The sequence below is a fragment of the Canis aureus genome, chromosome 21 (genome assembly GCF_053574225.1).
Source record: "Canis aureus isolate CA01 chromosome 21, VMU_Caureus_v.1.0, whole genome shotgun sequence".
Classification (NCBI taxonomy): Eukaryota; Metazoa; Chordata; class Mammalia; order Carnivora; family Canidae; genus Canis; species Canis aureus.
The window spans coordinates 45,498,589-45,517,882 of NC_135631.1; the positions used below are offsets into that span (position 1 = coordinate 45,498,589).

Here is a 19,294-nt window from a genome sequence, read left to right on the forward strand (position 1 = left end):
TCTTATGTACATATAATTAAACATCTTTTTGTGCTTGAGAAGAAATGTCTACAGATGCCTTTCTGGAGAAATGAATAGGAAAAAAGAATCAGAATGCTTTCTTGTAGAACAATATTGTCAGATACAGAACTAATTGTCAAGTAGTCAATGATAACCAGAGATGAACCAAACTCCTAATGTTCTTGTCCTTTAAGCATTTGGTAAATTTCACTTATACTGCCCATCACAATGTTCATCTTTGTATAAATTCCATTGTTTCCCATATTAGCTCACCCACAATGAAGACTGGACTATTCAGTTGTCTGCACAATGCTCCTATATCTACTCAATGAGCTCTGACCCAAATAGCCACGTTCACACAATCCTTCCTAGAGATGTCTATAAAGGATATCAAACGCTAAGTATAAGGATGAAGAATACACAATCGACACAGTTCACCCAGGCATCCTGCAAACTGACAAGCCATCCATGTAGTATTACTACTGTGGCAAACTTGATGAGACTCCTTGTATCCTCACAGTATAAAAGCAATTACCAGACTTCATGAATAACCGAGTTAAGAACTCAAATTAACACAGAAAAATTCCACCTTCAGATTCTGAGTACTATCACTCAGACACTGCCACTCATTTTATCTCTATGCTCTTCTATACCAATGCCTTCAAGAAATAGAGGTCAACTGTAAAATTTCTAACTCCTAAAATTAGAAACTGGAACACAAAACTGCATCCTATGCTAGAAAAACACTTAAACCAAAGTGATTTATCAATTTTCAGTATATGAGGGATTATTAGTAAGAAGGCAACTGAGGGTGCCTGGGTGGCTCAGTTAATTAAGCATCTCCCTTTAGCTCAGGTCATGATTCTGGTTCCTGGGACAGAACCCTGCATTGGGCTCCCTGCTCAGCGGGACTCTGCTACTCCCTCTCCCTCTGCTGCTCCCTCTCCCTCTCAAATAAATAAAATCTTTAAAAAGGGAAAAAAAAGAGAGAGAGAGAGAGAGAGAGAGAGAAGACAACTGAAGCAGGTTCTCCAGTCCCAGTCAAGCCTTCAGAGGACAGCATCCCCAGCCAAAAATGCAGACTGAAGCCTAGGGAGACTCAGAGGAAGCACTACAGAAGCAAACCACTCTGTAATTTCTCAACTGTGAGACAGTAAAAGTTTGTTGTTTTAAGCCACTTAAAAGAACAAACACACAAGAAAACACTACGTATTCTTTATCTCCACTCAGTTTTAAATAAAAATGCACTGGTTTAAATTATAGCTGAGTGAGTTTATGCTATAGCTCTCCTAAAATTTCTTAACTAGAAAAGCATGCAATAAAGAAATACTTTAATAAGAGGAATTTTAAAGCTATTCTTCCTGAGGTCAACAAAGACAAGTAAGATAGTTGTTTTGTTTTGTTTTTCCAAGAAGTGAATCAGCTGCAGATCTAAGCTAGAGAATGTTAGATTGAATGGGTAATTCCCACTGATTGATCCCACAGACATTTTTATGGGAGGCTGATGAAGTACAGCCTAAGGATAAGCATGAGCTGGGGGATGGGAAGCTGGCCAGCTCCCAACAAGAAATCAGAGCTGGTGCAAAGTTGGCTTCATGCTGTGGAGAGGAATCGGGATCTCCAGGACCTGCCATTCAACCATTACAATGAGCTAAAACCAGTGCTTGAAAAACACTAGGTAATGACCAGTATGCTTTCCTGCCCAATCAGTCTGATACAGCAAACCAAAGGAAAACAACAGATAACCACCATAAAACATTCAAATACCATTTGGCAGCTGAGCCTCAAGGTAGCCAGTCCGTAGGTATACAGTGCTACAGAAAGAACCACAGACCACCTCATTTTCACGGAGCGCTAAACTAGATATGAAATAATATTTGGCATTCCAGTACAGTGACAGCATTTTTGTTATAAAAATGGGTTTAAAAAATCACTGGCTAATAAAAATAGAAAAAAAAAAAAAAAAACAAAACTTGGACTTATTTTCCAGAAGCAGAAAGATTCTTTTAGAATTTACTGTATCTCTATACAAACAAGTAAATGTACAAAAGGAATACTTTATTCTCTCTCTCCTTTTTTTTTTTTTAAGATTTTATTTATTTGAGAGAGAGCACAAGCAGGGGGAGTGGCAGAGGGAGAGGGAGAAGCAGGCTCCCAACTGCTGATACGAAGCTCGACCTCAGGACCTGGGATCATAGCCTGAGCCAAAGGCAGACACTTAACCAACTGAGCCCCTAGTGGGCACCCCCTACTCTCTTTTTTAAAAATAGCACTTCATTAAGATAATGAAATATGCCAGAAACAGGTCAGAAAAAAAAAAGCCATAATCGTTCTAAAACTTTATGAAAGCCTGCAAGAAACTTCCACAACAGGTAAAAACATGAGTTTAATTGCTCTTTTGTTATTTTTAAATGCTACTTTTTTGTTTGTGGAAGGGACATTTCAAAGCACTAGATGACAGCTCTGTTTTTCTTGCCCTATATCTACTCCAAAGGATGATCAGTGAGAGGCACTGAGGTCCCATCTCCCCCAAGGGATAATGGTCTTACAATTTCACCACAATTGTCTTTCTCAAAATTTCTCCTAACGAATAGTTAGACATTAAAAATATTATGGATAAATAAAAAGCCCCAAGACTGCACATAATGGAAGACACAAAGCACTTACCTTCTTCCCTCCAGTCACAAACTGCTTGCAGCTGGATTTCACGAAATGGGGGTGCACAGCAATGATCTGCAAAGGAACAAGAACCCATCACTGATTTAGGAGTCACAGTGAGAGCACAGAATGAAACTCCTTTACACATTACAGGTAGCATGATCTAAAAATTATCCTGATAGCTAGGTAAGAAGAAATCTATGCAGGTAATAGCCTAAGACTGATGAAGTCTGAGTTTTGCTCTTTGGTAAAAAGACTTCTCCTGTGAAGCCAGGTCAAAGCTGAACGATGAGAGTGAATTAGCTCTAGTTTCTGGCTGAGTGAAGGACTCTGAGTGGGCACCTCTTCCTTAAGATCAATCAAGGCAACAAGATGTCACAAATGCTTGTAACTGAATATGATGCATGGGAGAAATCCAGAAAAAGCCAACTAATTCCTTGTCCCAGATGCCTTCCAATGATCTGAGGGCACCCAAGTGGAACAGGTGGGGGAGTGTGACCTCCAATACACGTGGAGGGGAGGGGTCACTCGGAGGCCCTGGCAGTAGGAAAGCTAACAGAGCTGTAGGACCCCAGCGACAGAGCTGACCAAGCAGGACCTCCCCTTGGCCCTGCAGCCCAAGTGGTCCCCCCCCCACACCCATGCTCACTGGCTGTCCACTCAGCCAATCTCCTCTCAGCCCCTTTCAGGGGTTTCTCCACAGGCTGCTCCTCCCTCATCACTGTCTACTTCATTTACCCTGACTTTTCTGGAAGGTTTGGGGGCTCCCCTCAGCGCAAGCTCATCCTCGTGGCTCCTCCTTTGTGGTTGTGCGTCTGCATATACTCTTACCACCTTGTCTTAGTTCCAAAACCACTGTAATTGCTAATACATCTTGGTTTTTTTCTAACCTAACATAACAAGCACTTTTGGGCATTAAAAGAAAAGTCACACAACTGTACCTTCACAACTTTTAACTAGATGCATTTTATATTCTTATTGACTAATACATTCCCATCCTCCAATGGAACTGATTCCACCTCCTACACTGTCATTGTTTGGGCTTTAGGCATATGCTGCCATCTTTCTCCAACCATTCCTGCCTCCCAGGCTAGCCCTGCTTCCCTCCAACACTGTCCTAATCCACCCTGGAAACGAACTGAGTCATTGACACATTCTTAACATCTCTCATGAGAGTCCTCTTACCTCCCTTATAATGCATAACTCTAGAGAGCAACTTATTCCAGATATCCCCTATGTTCCTTGACCACATTATGTCAGCCTTTTCTTCTCTTCAGCTGTAAGAAACCAAGGCCTCCTGGGTCACTGCTCTTAACAGCAGCTCCTACAGGGCCCAAGTGGGCGGTATGTAGGCTCGGTCTCACTAACAGAGGCAGGAGGACTCTTTCCTACCTAGGTCACTCTCCCTCCCTACGTGGTCGAATCCATTCCCCAGCACTGCCCAGCTAAGTATTCTTTGCTCTTTATTTGCAATCTTTACTCCTCTGCTGATTTTTTTTTTTTTTTTTTTTTTTTTTTTTGCCATCAACTAAAGCATGACTGGCAGGAATCAGGCCAGGACAAGGCCCTGCTCTCCTACTGGATGATCTCTCTTCTCCATCACCAAACTCTTCAGGAAAAAAAAGTTTACACTGGTTGTTTCTACTGCTTCATCTACAATTTCTCCCTTCCTTTCCTTCCTTCCTTTCCTTTCCTTCCTTCTTTCTTTTTTCCTTTCCTTTTTCCTTTCCTTTCCTTCTTTCAATTTTATGTATTAATCTGAGAGAGAGAGAGAGAGAGAGACCATAAGCTGGGGGAGGGGGAAAGGAAGAGGGAGAAGCAGCCTCCCCACTGAGAAGCCCAGGCAGGACTCGATCCCAGGACCCTGGGATCATGACCTATGCTGAAGGCAGAGGCTTAACTGACTCAGCCACCCAAGTGCAGCCTCCAATTTATTTCTTGATATATGGTGAGCTTTCATATGCTTTTGAAACTGTCCTCACTAAGGTCACCAGTGACTTCATAATTACCAGGTAAATGCCCTGTGTCAGTCCTCATCATGTCACTTCTACACTGATGCCCACTCCTTTCTTCTGGAATCTCTCACTCCTCTGGCTTGCCTGACACCATTCTTCTGGAGAGCCCTTGCTCCCCACCCCATATACACACTGCCTGAATCATTACATTGGAATGTTCCAGAATTTCACCATCAGTCTTCTCTGGTCACTCTTTAACTTCTACCTGGATGATATCTTTAAACAATGTTCATCCTACTCAACTGTGGTTATCAACTTTGCATTTTTACGACCAATCTCTACCTGAGCTCCACATTCATGTTTTTAACCTCCAAACCATTTCCACCAGATATACTAGTCATTTGAACTCAGCACCAAATGAGCAACATCCCTTCTTGCAGCTGATGGCATCACCACATACCACTGCCAGAGCAAGAACCAGCTCCTCCCTCCTTCATCACCCCATCCAACCCATCACGATGGCTTGCAGCAAAGTCTACTTTCTAAAAGCTTTCTACATTCACGCCTTCAACTCCACCTTGAATATTCCTGACCCTCCTGTTAATGAGGTCCTGTGAAGCCCTGCCTCAAGTTCAGCATTAGCCTTCTAAATTGCCTTCTGTCTACAATCTCTCTCCTGCTTAAATCACCCTCCACTCAGGCAGAGTTGCCTTTCTAAAACACACATCAGATCCTATCTCTCCTTTACCTGTTGATCAATAAGTGTTTGAATAAACAAGTGAAAACAATGAATGACCTCTTCCTTCAACAGCTCTAATCATCACTTTAACGACCATAACTGTTATTTAAGACCGCTCTTCCTGCCACGCATCTATCAGCCCTCTAATCTATACTGTATATAGTCACCATATTAATTTTCCTTAAGCTTAGCTCAGTTTATGTCACTTCTCTGCTCTTAAACATTCAATAATTTCTCCTTATCTACCAGAGTTCCAAATTCTCTAGCCTGAAAATAAAACCAGCCCCAAACTGCCTGCACGGCTCTCCTGCCAAGTCAGTGTTTTGTGCACCATCTAAACTAGACTGTTTTTGCCACTTCCTGAACACAACTTGGAACTTTCTGGCCTCTCCATCTATATTATATTGTTCTTCCACATGGAAAGCCGGTTTGTCTGCCCTGTCCATTTATTATTTTTTTTTTAAATTTTTTTTAACTTTTATTTATTTATGATAGTCACAGAGAGAGAGAGAGAGGCAGAGACACAGGCAGAGGGAGAAGCAGGCTCCATGCACTGGGAGCCCGACGTGGGATTCGATCCCGGGTCTCCAGGATCGTGCCCCAGGCCAAAGGCAGGCGCCAAACCGCTGCGCCACCCAGGGATCCCGCCCTGTCCATTTATTAATGCCCACCCAAATATCACTCCTCCTGTGAAGCCCTCACCAACAAGGACAACTAGAAGTAAACTCTTGGCTTTGGACTCCTTGATACTGTTTTTACCTCTTTGATTCTTTAATCATAGGCTGTATGTGTCATCTCACTCACTACAACAAAAGATTCCTGGGGACGGACCGATGTCATAGTCATATAACACACATCCTGTGCTCTTTTACACCATCAGATGATATCTAGTACTTCCTAAGTATTGAGAAGATGCTTACTGACAAAATTAATGCAAGATGGGTAGCGCTCAAAGTACTGCAATCCTAATTGTCTTAGTTAAGAAAACCCTTAGAAAAATTAAAACTTACTGAATACTTACTTTAATGGGACAGTCAAAAGTCTCATGAAATTCTTCTCCAGAATACAGTCCAAACACCTGCACCTGAAAAGTAAAATGGATCCTGTGAGTTCACCATGACAGCAACAAAGAAGGCTGCTGAGTCGGTCAAAATACATACTATTGATTTTTTAAAAAGTAGAATATTTAATAATCCAAGGCCCCTGTGATCTCTATTAAAGATCCAATGAAAACAATTCTATCAGGGTGAGAGTACTCCACTGCAATTAAGCTTTTATAAGCATCTCATGGATATAGTTCCCTTTACTTACCACAAATTTGTTTTATTAAATGGATACCAACTTTTAAAAATGAAATAGGTATGAATAGGTTATTAATATTCTTTTATGAACTTCCCATAGGCTAGCCCTAAAGGAATTATTTTTTCCTTCCCTTGAAGGAAAAAAAGAGCTTCTTTTTTTTTTTTTTTGAGTCATATATACATAAATCAACCATGCAGATCAATGTAGCAAGAGATGAGGTGAACTGCACTTCATTTATAATCTTATGCTGAATCTACTGAGAGTGTATAAAAATAAGATTTAAGTTTCTACTTATTACTGCCTCCTTTAAATTTGTTCCAGACTACTTTATCCATAATCTGAGTGGTTTACTTAAAAACTGAATGATAGACATATTGCAAAAAGTACGAATCATAAATTTACAACTTGATAAATTTTTATGAAATTGCATAAACCTTGCAGACACCATCCAGATCAAGAAATAGAACCCAAGGAGTGCTTTTGTATTGCTTCGCATTCAGTAACACCCTCACAAATGAACCACTACTTTCAGGTCTATCACCACAGATGAATTGTGCTGGTGTTTGAATTTTATACAAATAAAATCATAAACTATTTCGCTGGCTTATTTCACTTTACATCTTCCTTAGAAGATTTATCCACACTGTCATGTATAGCAGTAGCAGGTTCTTTGCCTTTGCTGTATAGTATTTCAATGTATGAATACACCACAATTCACATATCCACCTTCTGTTGATCATTTGGGTTGTTTCCACATTGGGGCTATTACAAATAATGCTCCCATGAGCACTCTTTATAAATTTTTTGGTGCACTTAGATACACATTTGTGAAGAGTACGTAAGTGGGAATGGAACTGTCACAGGCTAGGCAACTGTTCACATTTAATAAACAGCCAAACCATTTCGCAAAGTGGTTTCGATCAATTTACACTCTTATCAGCAGAGCTTAAGATTCCAGGAGCTCTCAGACACTTGGAGCTAACTATTAGGGGCACTTAGAACTGTTTCCCAACACTTGGGATGTGTGCACTTTTTTTCTAGTCTCTAGAAGAGAGGTATTACTCCTTCTTTAATTTTGTAAGAACTCACTAGTGAAGCCATCTAGGTCAGATGGCTCTATGTGAGGAATTTTTAAATTACAAGTTCAAATATTTAAGTAGTTATAAAACTATTCAGGCTTTTGATTTCTTCTCATTTTCATCCTAGTAATTTGTGAAAGGTTCATTTTTGCGAGTTCAAAGAGGAAAATTTACTCATGACACAATATTTGGAGACAGAGTCATTCATTAAGAGGTAAAATCATGAGGACACCCTTTTTGGGGCTACTCCTTTCACATCCTGTGCCAAGTATGTTACCTGGATTCCAACAACAGCACACAGTCCAATGGAACAAAGATGGAATGTGATTTACCCTGAGGTGGTCTGTTAGAAGGTATTCTTGACATATAAACACATGCATGTCCCACTACCATCTTGCTTCTCATTGTTTGGAGGCAATTATCATTACTGCACAGATAAGATCCCTGGATACTAATGGCCAGGCCCCACCCTAGACAAACTAAACAGTTCCAGTGGGGTAGAATGGTATTTTAAAAGGTTCACAACTGCAAGTATGCAGTTAGCAATGAAAATCCTGCTCATTTGGTCCTTATAGGAACACCGCTAGGTATGACAGCAAACACTACCAGGCCTGTGGACCAGATGATTCTGCAGAAAAATGAATGACTTGCCCAAAGTCATTAAGAAGCAAGAATAATGTTCCAAACTCTATTCTCTTACACACTAACATTATATGACACAGCCTATAATATGGAAATAGATGTCTTTCTATGTTAAGTGTAGGCAAAGTGGGACAGGAAAAAAACATTCAAAAGCCTCAAATATTTACCAAACGGAAATGAAAGTGAATGTCAGACTCTGAATTAGGCAACTCTGTGACAAAAGCTGAAACTAAATGAAGCCGACCATTCATTCCACTGGACAAGCTTTCTTCTGACTACAGCAGAGTAAAGGTGATATTCAGAACAAAAGTTAGGGGATTTTTATTGTGGGGAAAAGTATATGAGATGTAAATAAACAATGTATGAACCCACAGAAGAAGACTGAGGCATCAGTAAATGAGAAAATAAATCTTAAGGAATGTGAATCTAAAGGTGAAATTAAATTATGAATCAACAGGGATAAATGTCCCTTAAAAAATTACGAACCCATATTAAAAAAACGTTATGAACCCATAGGAGACGTAATAGTAGAATAAGGGGGAATCAACAGGAAAGTGAACAGACCAGAGCTCTGGGCTATGTCTCTACTGCTACGTTTACCTCTTAATCACCTCTTCCTCAAATACTCCTATTTTCTCCCTCAATATGGAAAACACTGTAACTTCATGAGACAAGTCTCATAAACGTGAGCAGTACAAGCAGGGTAATTTGTAAAATCTTCCACATTTTGGTTCATTCCAGTAATGTGACAGGCCAAAGGAGTTGGTCACAAGTTATACTACTATAGCTAATTTAACCCAAAACAATTTTTATTCATTTCTTCTCTTTCTCCCTCTCTATTCGCTTTGCCTTTTGTCAGTGGATATCATACTTGTTTGTGAAAGGCATTTGTTGAATGTCTGCCTAGAATTCTGGCTTTAAGGAAGATCACATTCCAGATAAGAACCTGTAATTACAGACTAAAGTAGAAGGGATCCTTTTGAAAATGGTCTCCTCTAACAATCTCCCCCAATTAATCACAAAAATATCTAATGAAGGAAAAGACAAAATTCAGAACAGTTGGCCTTATAGTCAATCTTCTGCAGTCCTGGACGATTTCTCATGAACTCTAGGCCCGAACCACGGAAAGTATGTGATATGTTTTATTGCTTAAAGTAAAGAAAACGTACCCTCACAAAGCAGTAAGAAAGGTGTGTATTCTTCTCCAATTGAGCATCGAGTTATATTATTTGCCAACCGGGAAACTGGGCGACAGCCCATCTGATATAGAGTAACCGTGCATGAGGTGGCCAGAGTGCCAAGACAACCCCCCAGGAAGGACTTCCCTTGAAATGGCTTCCAGCTTCCAAACAGCAATGGGTAGAGTAGGAAGAGGAATGAATATGAAAGTAGCCATTCCATTGAGGGTGGTCGCTGAAGAGACCCTCACAGAGGAGATTGCCAGTTTTCATTTCCTCCACCCATAAAGAGTGTCAGAGACTCAGGAGAGGTGACAGCAGAGGCTCCCACATCACTGGGGGTGCTGCCTTCACTGATTACCTCTGGGCAGAGGAATTCAAGCTCATTAGCAGGACCCCTGTGCGGAGCTGAGAAGGTGATTTCCACAACACCCAAAATGGTAACAGGCAGGGCCAAGAGCAATCAGACATAGAATGTGTTTGCTAGCCCAGATTCAGAAAGAGCCCTTCTCCTTGATCTGGAATGGATAAACAAGCAACAAAAAATGTATACAAGGTCTATAAAAAGGATACTGCAGAGCACAATTCTGATAACTTGGAGGGAGAAAAAGCATGCTTTTAAAAATGTTTACTGGTAAGCGGATAAGAAAGAAAACTAGAAAACTGTTCAGTGACTTCACTAAGATGAAAAGACCTCCATGAGTCTAGAGCAGAAAGATAGCCTGATGATGCTAGTAAATACAATGTTTCTTTAGTTCCTCATACTATTCCAAACAATTTACAAATATTAATTCATTTACTTCTAATAATTAAGGAGGCAGACACTATCATTATCCCCATTCTATAGAAGAGGAAACCGACTGAGGCACACAGCGACAGGAATAATGAACCTGACATCATACAGCCAAAATGTGGCAGGACAATTCTACTCCTAATCTTGACACTGTACTGTCTGGCATTTTAAGACATACAGAAAGCTGTAAAACTTTAATTAAATATACTATCTGGCTAATATGCAAATAGAACTCGAGGGATGCCTGGGTGGCTTAGCAGTTAAGCATCTGCCTTTGGCTCAGGACATGATTCTGGGGTCCTTGGATCGAGTCCCACATCAGATTCCCTACAGGGAGCCTGCTTCTCTCTCTCTCTGCCTCTGTCTCTGCCTCTCTCTCTCTCTCTGTGTCTCTCATGAATAAACAAATAAAATCTTTAAAAAAAAAAAGAAAAGAAAAAAGAAAGAAGAAAAGAAAAGAAAAGAAAAGAAAAGAAAAGAAAAGAAAAAAGAAAAGAAAAAAAAGAAAAGAGAAAAGAAAAGAAAAGAAAAGAAAAGAAAAGAAAAGAAAAGAAAAGAAAGCTCAGAGCAACAGAAAGATTTCAGGAAAATTACAAATCCAAGATGGAATAAAACTCTATTCCATAAGGCAAAACTGACATTGGGAGGAAAGCAAATCAGCAAAGGGAACAAACCAGAAACTCTCCGTGACTACATAGAAATGAGGAGGACAAAAACATTGAGAAAGAAAAACACATACGTGTGTGTTGGTGTGTGTGCTTGTCTGTGTGTCATGCACACAGTATGACCAATTTTCTTAACAATATACCTATTTTCAAAAATAGATAAGTACCATTCACCCTCTCGCCTTGAAAAGTTTAGGTACAATAATGCAGCTGGGAGAAAGGCCAGTCTGCAATGGGTTAAGAAGTGAATGGCTAGCTGGAAAAACAGTTAACATACACCCAGAGGGCTCACCATACACCCAACATCTGGCAACAGGCAGGCCCCCCCAGTGTGTCCACTGCCCAGCAGCAGAGGCAGAGGCACTGGGAGGCCAAGGGGGAGCCCCCAGCCTAAGACAGGGGAGCGGAAATCCCGCCCAGGCAGGCGGAATACAGAGCCAGCTCTTAGCCTCTGCACTGGAACTGCCTCCAGCCTAAGTATTATTGGGTTTCTTTGAAGAAATGAAAATAAATGGAACTGAAGCAATAATCAAAATCAGAACTGAAGTAAACTTTCCCAAAATGAAAACAATACTTCAGTATATGGATCAAAAGGACTTACTGTGTTCCAGACAAAATTAATGAAAATAGACCCGAACAAGACATAACTTAGCAAACTGAACTACAAGGGCCGTATATTGTTGTTTTATTGTTGTTATTATTATTAGTCTAAGCTCCAAGGCAGGACAGAAAAAAAAAATTAAAAACGTTTTGTGAAGGAACAAAAGTATGCTAGCCTCAGACATGTCCGCAAAAATAAAGGTCAGACAAAAGGGAGCAACAGCTCCAAAGTTTTTAAGAGAAAATATCTCCACCCTGAACTCTACACTAAATTGATCCTACTTTATGTATGAAGGCGACATATTTTATCTAAGAAAAATCACAACAGCCACTTAAAGATGCATTGCGTCTAGATATCTAGGGGGGTTTATCTGTGTAATAATCTTTATGTTTTTAGCATTACTAACTACTTTGCCAGATCATTCTATACTAGATACTCAATTTCCTCAATAGTGGCTGGCTTACAGGCATACGTACACATGCACATACATGCGCAATACCAGCTAGCTTACATAAATTATGTGCACCAAAAGATTTGTTTTCAGTTCTATCAATGCTACTAAAATATACGTGAAAACTATTTTTAAAAATGTATCATGGGTCTACACCAAATATGGCATTTATAAATCTATCTAAATTGGAAAACAGGTATTTGCCGAGAAGTATACCAGGTGATATCTTAAGGTCATTAACCACTAGCCACAGTAAAATATCCCACTTTGCCATATCAAATAATTATTCAACAATGAAAGCTTTGAGAATTCCTTGATGAAGTATTTTAGTAAAAATTCTTTTCCAATATGAAAAACAAATATTCTCTTTCAACAATTTAGTTCAACTAAATTGGTTGTCAGCCCAGAAGGAATTCCTTATCTTTAAGAAAACAAAATAAAGATGATCTTTCCTTTACAAATACATGACTAAAAAAACGTTTCATTTGTTTGGGTTAATTCTAAATTTCATTACATACCAACTCCTCCCTCAACTCCCTGACAGTCTGGTCCTCCTCAGAATTTTAGAAAGCACTATAAAACTTGACAGTGCTCTTTGGAAAACACAGTGTTCCAATGACCATTTCAAAGGACCTTTTGGGCCACATTAAGCTTAGATATATAAAATGTATTCTTGTGTTTCAAGAGGACTTTATTTTTCTTTTGCTGATAGATTAAATGGGTATAAATCTTTTACATGGAGTACATTATTTTTCATTTACTCATCTTAATGACCCACTGAATTTAGATCATGTAAAAATGCAAAATTAGATTAGGAAATGTGCTCTATTCAGTCAGGAATATGTAAGACTGTGTAATGATTCTAAATGCACTTTCTTCTCAAGCTGTTATTTTAGAAAAGTAGCTTAAATACACTGTGCATTAGAATTTTATCATTGCAAACCAACATTAGAAAAGACTTCCATCGACTGGAAAACAAAAAAGACATTCTTATAAGTGGAAAATCAATCACCACAACCACTAAATGTCACAGCTCAACATCAGCAAGAAGCACTGATAATTGTTAGTTATACACTGCACAAATGATGTATGTCCTCGGTAGAGGAAGTGGGTGCCAGGTTTTTAGAAAACTGTACATATATTGATTTTACATTTATTTAATGTGGCCATTGTAAGACACTTTATTCTTCTGATAAACTATGATTGCTTATCAAAAGATTCTATAATTCAAGAGAAACATTCATAACTTGTGTGAAAATGAAAACCACCGGCCCACAGAAATCAGGCCCACAAAATCCAATTTTGTGGATTTATGGCAGAAAGGCATTAAACTACTGTCTTGCAGGAACTGCAGACTAGTCACTGAAGTATAAGTGGCACAGCAGTAATGATTAAGGTGACACGTCCCCCTGCCACAGCTGTTAATCAGCTTAATACTAGTTACATTATTGACATTCTTGTAATTACTTTTCCTAAGGCACATTTGTGCAAAATATATTTTACTTTAATTATGAGCAATCGGAAGCAAGTCCAATACCCAAAAAGAATAATCAAGATTCTCCTAGGGCAGGTATACAGTAAGCAGAGGTGTTTCCAAGCCCCTAGAGTGGGAGAATATTCCAGTCCTCAGAGCCAGACGGTGCTTTCCACCTGCCCCAGTCATTGCCATACCTTGCCATCCTCTGAACACACGCCCATGTGCTCTCCACTTTCATCCAGGCTAATCTGATTTATCTTCACAGGACTCTATTAAAATAAACAAATAAACATGTAAAACTTCAGGAAAATATATATCAACAACCAAATGCTTTGGCTCTTTGTAATATTTAAGTGATATAAACTGTCTATTAAGTTTAGATGTGTGAGTCCAAGACATACTTGGCATTTTGCAAATGCAAATGGTAAAGCACAGCTTTGTTCTCACATGTGTAATAAACCCAGAAACCTAGATTTCTTGAAATTACATATTTCATATGCTTCAAGTCCCAGCTAAAATGTTTTTTGTTACAGGTTATATGGCTTTTTATTAACTCTGTTCTATTTATTCCACATTCCTAAAATTCCTTCCCAACCAAATCCATTAAAAGAACATAACAAACACCAATGTAAAAATCATGATGTAAAGAGAAATTTTCACTGTTTTAGCTTGGTATGTCAGCCACGCTATCTGTTCTTCTCTCTTAAATCACAAGTCAACTTTGTATTTGCACTTTATTCTTCGTACTTTCTGGGGGGAAATCCATAGGGTCTAGTTGATATTCACTAATTTGTTATCCCTATTCTTTTTTTTTTTTTTTTTTTGTTATCCCTATTCTTTTGAGTAATCTCAAATTTTAAAAATCTGTCAAGACCGAAATCAGGCATTCTATTTTGGATGTATTTTCCCAAGTATAAATACACAACAGAACTTTTACAACTGTTCATGGCTTTCTAGTTTTCTATGTAGTCAACTGTTTACTTACTTAAACATTCATATAGGTGGATTTTCCAATAGAAGTTAAAACTGGTAAATGTTGACATTAAGAAATGGCAACCTTTTTTCCCCTTCTTAAATAATGGCAGCTTCCTGCTATTTTACACAAACATGATAGAACAAACTAAGCATGGAAAGAAAAGTAAGCCTTTATCAGTTATGACATGAGTCTGCAAATTAGTTTCTTAAAGTTTCTAACCTTAAAGTAATCTGGCTTATTGATAAGAATAAATGAAAAAATAGAAAATGGAATGTTCCTTTCTCAGAGAAAGTATCTTAGAACTAATAAGCAAAGGTGAGAGCAGATCCAGACTCCCAGACCTTGGAAGGCCACTCAATGACTAATGCTGCGGAGACAAATTCCTCAGTCGCAGGTTAAGACGGCTGGCCTCAGAATCCTTCCTCATGTTGATTCTCGCACAAGCAACATTCCTGAAATGCAGTCTATGAAAAGCAACCTATCTCCTTAAAAGTTCCTAGAATGTTGGGGTGCCTGGGTGGCTTAGTCGGTTATGTGTCTGCCTTTAGCTTGGCTCATGATACTGGGATCCTGGAATCAAGTCCTGCGTCAGGCTCCCTGCTCAATGGGAAGCCTGCTTTTCCCTCTGCCCCTCTTGTGCTCTCTCTCTCTCTCAAATAAATATATTTTTTTTAAAAAGTTCCTAGAATGTTAAAAAGAGGAAAGGATCTTGTAGATAGATATTTGATCCCTTTTATAGAAAAATAAACCAAAGTCCACGGATGAGAATCACAATAAAGAACAAGGGATCTAAACCTGAGAGCACTGGACAGGCGTCCTGCACAGGGAGTGTTGTGATGAATGGCAAGGAATATGCAACACAAAATACATGCTGAACTGGGACACAGTGAGGCCAGCATGTCTGGACTTCTGGCTGACAAGCCTGACTCGGCACAGCTTCTACAGTCTTCTCTGGATAAATGCTTTCCTCATCAAATATCTTCTGTCACCACCCTCCCAATGCTCATCATTTTGCTCATCGCACATTTTAATACCCATTTACTCTCGGCAAATATAGACCTCACATACCCCTGACTGTAATTTAACCAGGATGTGATATAATCTATCTCAAATTATAATTTAATAGGTGCATGGGAGCCTGAACAACGTTGAGCTTTTCTCTCCTGTCCTGTCCAATTCGGTGGTATCCACACGTGACCATATAGGTTAAATTAGTAAAAACTAAACAAAATCACAAATTTCATTCCTCAATTGCACCAACATCTGCCAAGTGCTCAACCACCACACAGACCAGCAGCTATCGTATTAGTACACCAATCAGAATATTTTCCTCACTGCAGAAACTTCTACTGGACGGTGCTGTTCCAGGCCTACAAAACTGAGCCCTGACACGGACTGCAGTCCTTCTTTATAGGCCTTTCTTTACAACAACTCACAGTAAGAAGTGTATTTCCTTCCCATATGCATGTCACAATTTATGTGATCTTTTTTCTTGGGCTCTGGCATCTTGCCAGTATTCTCCAGGTCACACTGTATCATTTTCCAAAGACTCGGCATACACAGTAGCTGGTCCTCAGGATCTCAGGGGAAACAGTCGGCATAGGATGAGCATACGATGGGCATAGGATGGTCATCGCTACCTCACAATAAGGAAAAGGAAACTTCCAGAGTTTCTCAGAGCTGTCTGGAACCACAGGACTTCTCACTGGCTAGTCATAAGAAAAGCAAACTTTTAATCACAATGTGTTTCATCCTGAGTAGAATATGTACTGGCATATTAGCAATCTAACAGGGAAAAGCACATCTACAAAATTTGAGAATCTTCTTTTCCTCACATCTCTGTTAGCAACAGAAATTTTTTTAACCTTATTTTTCTGCCAATGATCATTGATTTACTTCCCTACTTGTAAACAAGCATTTTTTTAAAGATTTTATTTATTTACTCATGAGAGGCGGCGGGGGGGGGGGGGGGCGGCGAGGGGCAGAGACACAGGCAGAAGGAGAAGTAGGCACCATGCCGGGAGCCCCATGCGGGACTTGATCCCGGGACTCCAGGATCACGCCCTGGGCTGAAGGCAGTGCTAAACCGCTGAGCCACTTGGGCTGCCCAACATAAGCATTCTTAAGTCTGTTGGCCAATTAATTTGCTCAAGCACTTGAGCTTGTTCACAGACAGCTTTTACTCATTTTTCTATGGATATGTGTGTTGCTATTTTTTTTAATTTCCTTTTTATTTTTAGGGTATGAGACCTTGGTACAATCTCTCACCCAGACGCTGTATGCAGTCTGTTTTTGTTTTTGTTTTTGCTTTTAATTGCAAGATGGTTATTACTTTTTTTCTAATGTTTACGTCTTCAATACTTTTGGGACTCATTTTTTTTCCAAAAGGATATCCAGTTGGGGTAGCCCCATTTATTAAATAATCCATCCTTCTTCTGAAGAGAACTATGTCATATAATAAATATTCACATACACTCAGATAACCTTCTGGGTTTTTAGTTGTGGTCTCTTTGATCATTGCTATATCAATTCATCACTGACTTAATTACAATACACATAGTATGTTCTGCTATCTGGTAAAAAGGCAAGACCCAGCCACAATTCTCCATATTTTCCTTGGCTTTTCTCAAGGATTTTTATGCTTCTCCTGTGAAGTTTAAAATCAAATGACCCTCACTTTGCTAAACACAGTGGTCAGTGGTCAAGCCTAACTTACCTTAACTGATACGAGGATGCTAATAACTCTCTCCTTCTCTTTGCTTCCAGGATACTAAACTTATCTGGTTTTTCTTTTAAATTTCCAGCTTCCCTCTCTGTGTCTATGGCTAGATTCTCACAATCTTCTGATTTCTCTGTTTCATGGTTCAGTCCTTGTAGCTCTTCTCTCTGGCGTCTATATTTGCTCCTTTGGCTATTTTCTCCCAAGCCATGAACTGACTCTTCTATTTCATCTCTAGATTGGGCCTCTTCCTCTTTCAGACCAATACACACAGAATTGCCTGTTTCACAGATGTACTTGGATGCCTCACAGGCATTCAACTGAAGTGTATCCCAGCCCAAGATCCTGATGCTCCCTTATGTAAGGGCCCTTTTTTTTTGGGGGGGGGGGGGAGTTCAATTTGCCAACATATAGCATAACACCCAGTGCTCATCCCACCAAGTGCCCCGCTCATTGCCCATTACCCAGTCACCCCAACCCCCCGCCCTCCTCCCCTTCCACTACCCCTTGTTCATTTCCCAGATTAGGAGTCTCTCATGTTTTGTCACCCTCACTGATATTTTCACTCATTTTCTCTCCTTTCCCTTTATTCCTTTTCACTAATTTTTATATTCCCCAAATGAATGAGACCATATAATGTTTGTCCTTCTCCGATTGATTTATTTCACTCAGCATAATACCCTCCAGGTCCATCCACGTCGAAGCAAATAGTGAGTATTTGTCGTTTCTAATGGCTGAGTAATATTCCATTGTATACAGAGACCGCATCTTCTTTATCCATTCATCTTTCAATGGACACCGAGGATCCTCCCAGTTTCGCTATTGTGGACATTGCTGCTATAAACAGTGGGGTGCAGGTGTCCCGGCGTTTCACTGCATCTGTATCTTTGGGGTAAATCCCCAGCAGTGCAATTGCTGGGTCGTAGGGCAGATCTATTTTTAACTCTTTGAGGAACCTCCACATAGTTTTCCCTTTTGAATGTTTTCCTCATCCCAGTTAAGGACGACTACATTCTTCTGGCTGCTCAGGGAAAAAAAAACCTTTGAGCTATTCTTGACTTCTGTTTTTCTTTCACACTCTACTGTGTATCTGTCAGCAATTCTGATCATCTCATAAACCAAAGTTATCCAGGCTGTGACCACTTTCACCAGCCCTACAACAGCCATCATGCCATCATCATTCTTGTCTGGACCATCCTAATATTCTCTTAACTAGTGGACCTGCTTCTGCCATACTCTCCCAGAAGTCTGTTCTCAAAAAACCAGCAGAGAGATATTGTTAACAAGTTGATCAGATAATGTCATTCCTTTTAAATCCTCCAATGGCCTCCTATCTCAGGATAAAACCCAAAGTTTTTACTATGAGCTGAGAGTCCTCAACAGTCTGGTTCCAGTCCTCCCGCCAATCTCTCCCCTCACCTATTCTCTGCCTTGTTCTCTCTCCTCCAGCCACGACGACCTTCCTGCTGTCTTCCTGCCTTAGAGCCTCTGCACCTGTCTGCCCATGCCCAAAATGCGTTCTTGCCAGATCTTTACTGGTCACCTTCTCAGGGACGTGCTCTGGCTACTGATCTAAAATTTCAACATTCACCAAAACACTGCAACTGCTTCACTGCTTCATTTTCCCTTGTAGCACTTCTCACTACCTACCTTATTTTACTTATTTATCTATTCTCTGTCAAACTCACTCGCTATATTAAATTCACGAGAGACAGTTCAAAGAGTAAGAAATTCAAATTGCACAAAAATTCTTCCAGAGAAGAGAAAGGTTTCCCAAATCATTTTAGGAAGCCAGCATAACCTTATAATAACAAAATTCAACAAGGTTATTTTAAGAAAGAAAAGATACAAGTGAATCTCAGTCATGAACATAAATTGAAACATCCTAAAGAAAATATTAATAAAGTCGGCATATGTACAAAAGCCAAGTTTATTCCAGGAACACTAAGACTGGTACAATACAGGGAAATGAATGAATGTAGTATAATCTTCTGCATTAAGAAAATAAATGAAGACTATCAAAAGATCATTTCAGTAAATGCGGAGAGTGATCAAACTC

General features: G+C 39.6%; 1 protein-coding gene across 2 annotated transcripts in view; it reads right to left on the reverse strand.

The window, feature by feature from the left end:
• VPS41 (VPS41 subunit of HOPS complex) overlaps positions 1 to 19,294 on the reverse strand; it is a 165,961-nt gene that overhangs the window by 83,232 nt on the left and 63,435 nt on the right. For both annotated transcript variants that reach the window (XM_077864096.1, XM_077864095.1), the window contains exons 5-7: positions 13,735 to 13,809; positions 6,374 to 6,436; positions 2,668 to 2,733 (exon numbers count right to left, since the gene is read on the reverse strand). In XM_077864096.1, coding sequence (XP_077720222.1) covers positions 2,668 to 2,733; positions 6,374 to 6,436; positions 13,735 to 13,809 — 204 coding nt within the window. The remainder of the gene's footprint in view (positions 1 to 2,667; positions 2,734 to 6,373; positions 6,437 to 13,734; positions 13,810 to 19,294) is intronic.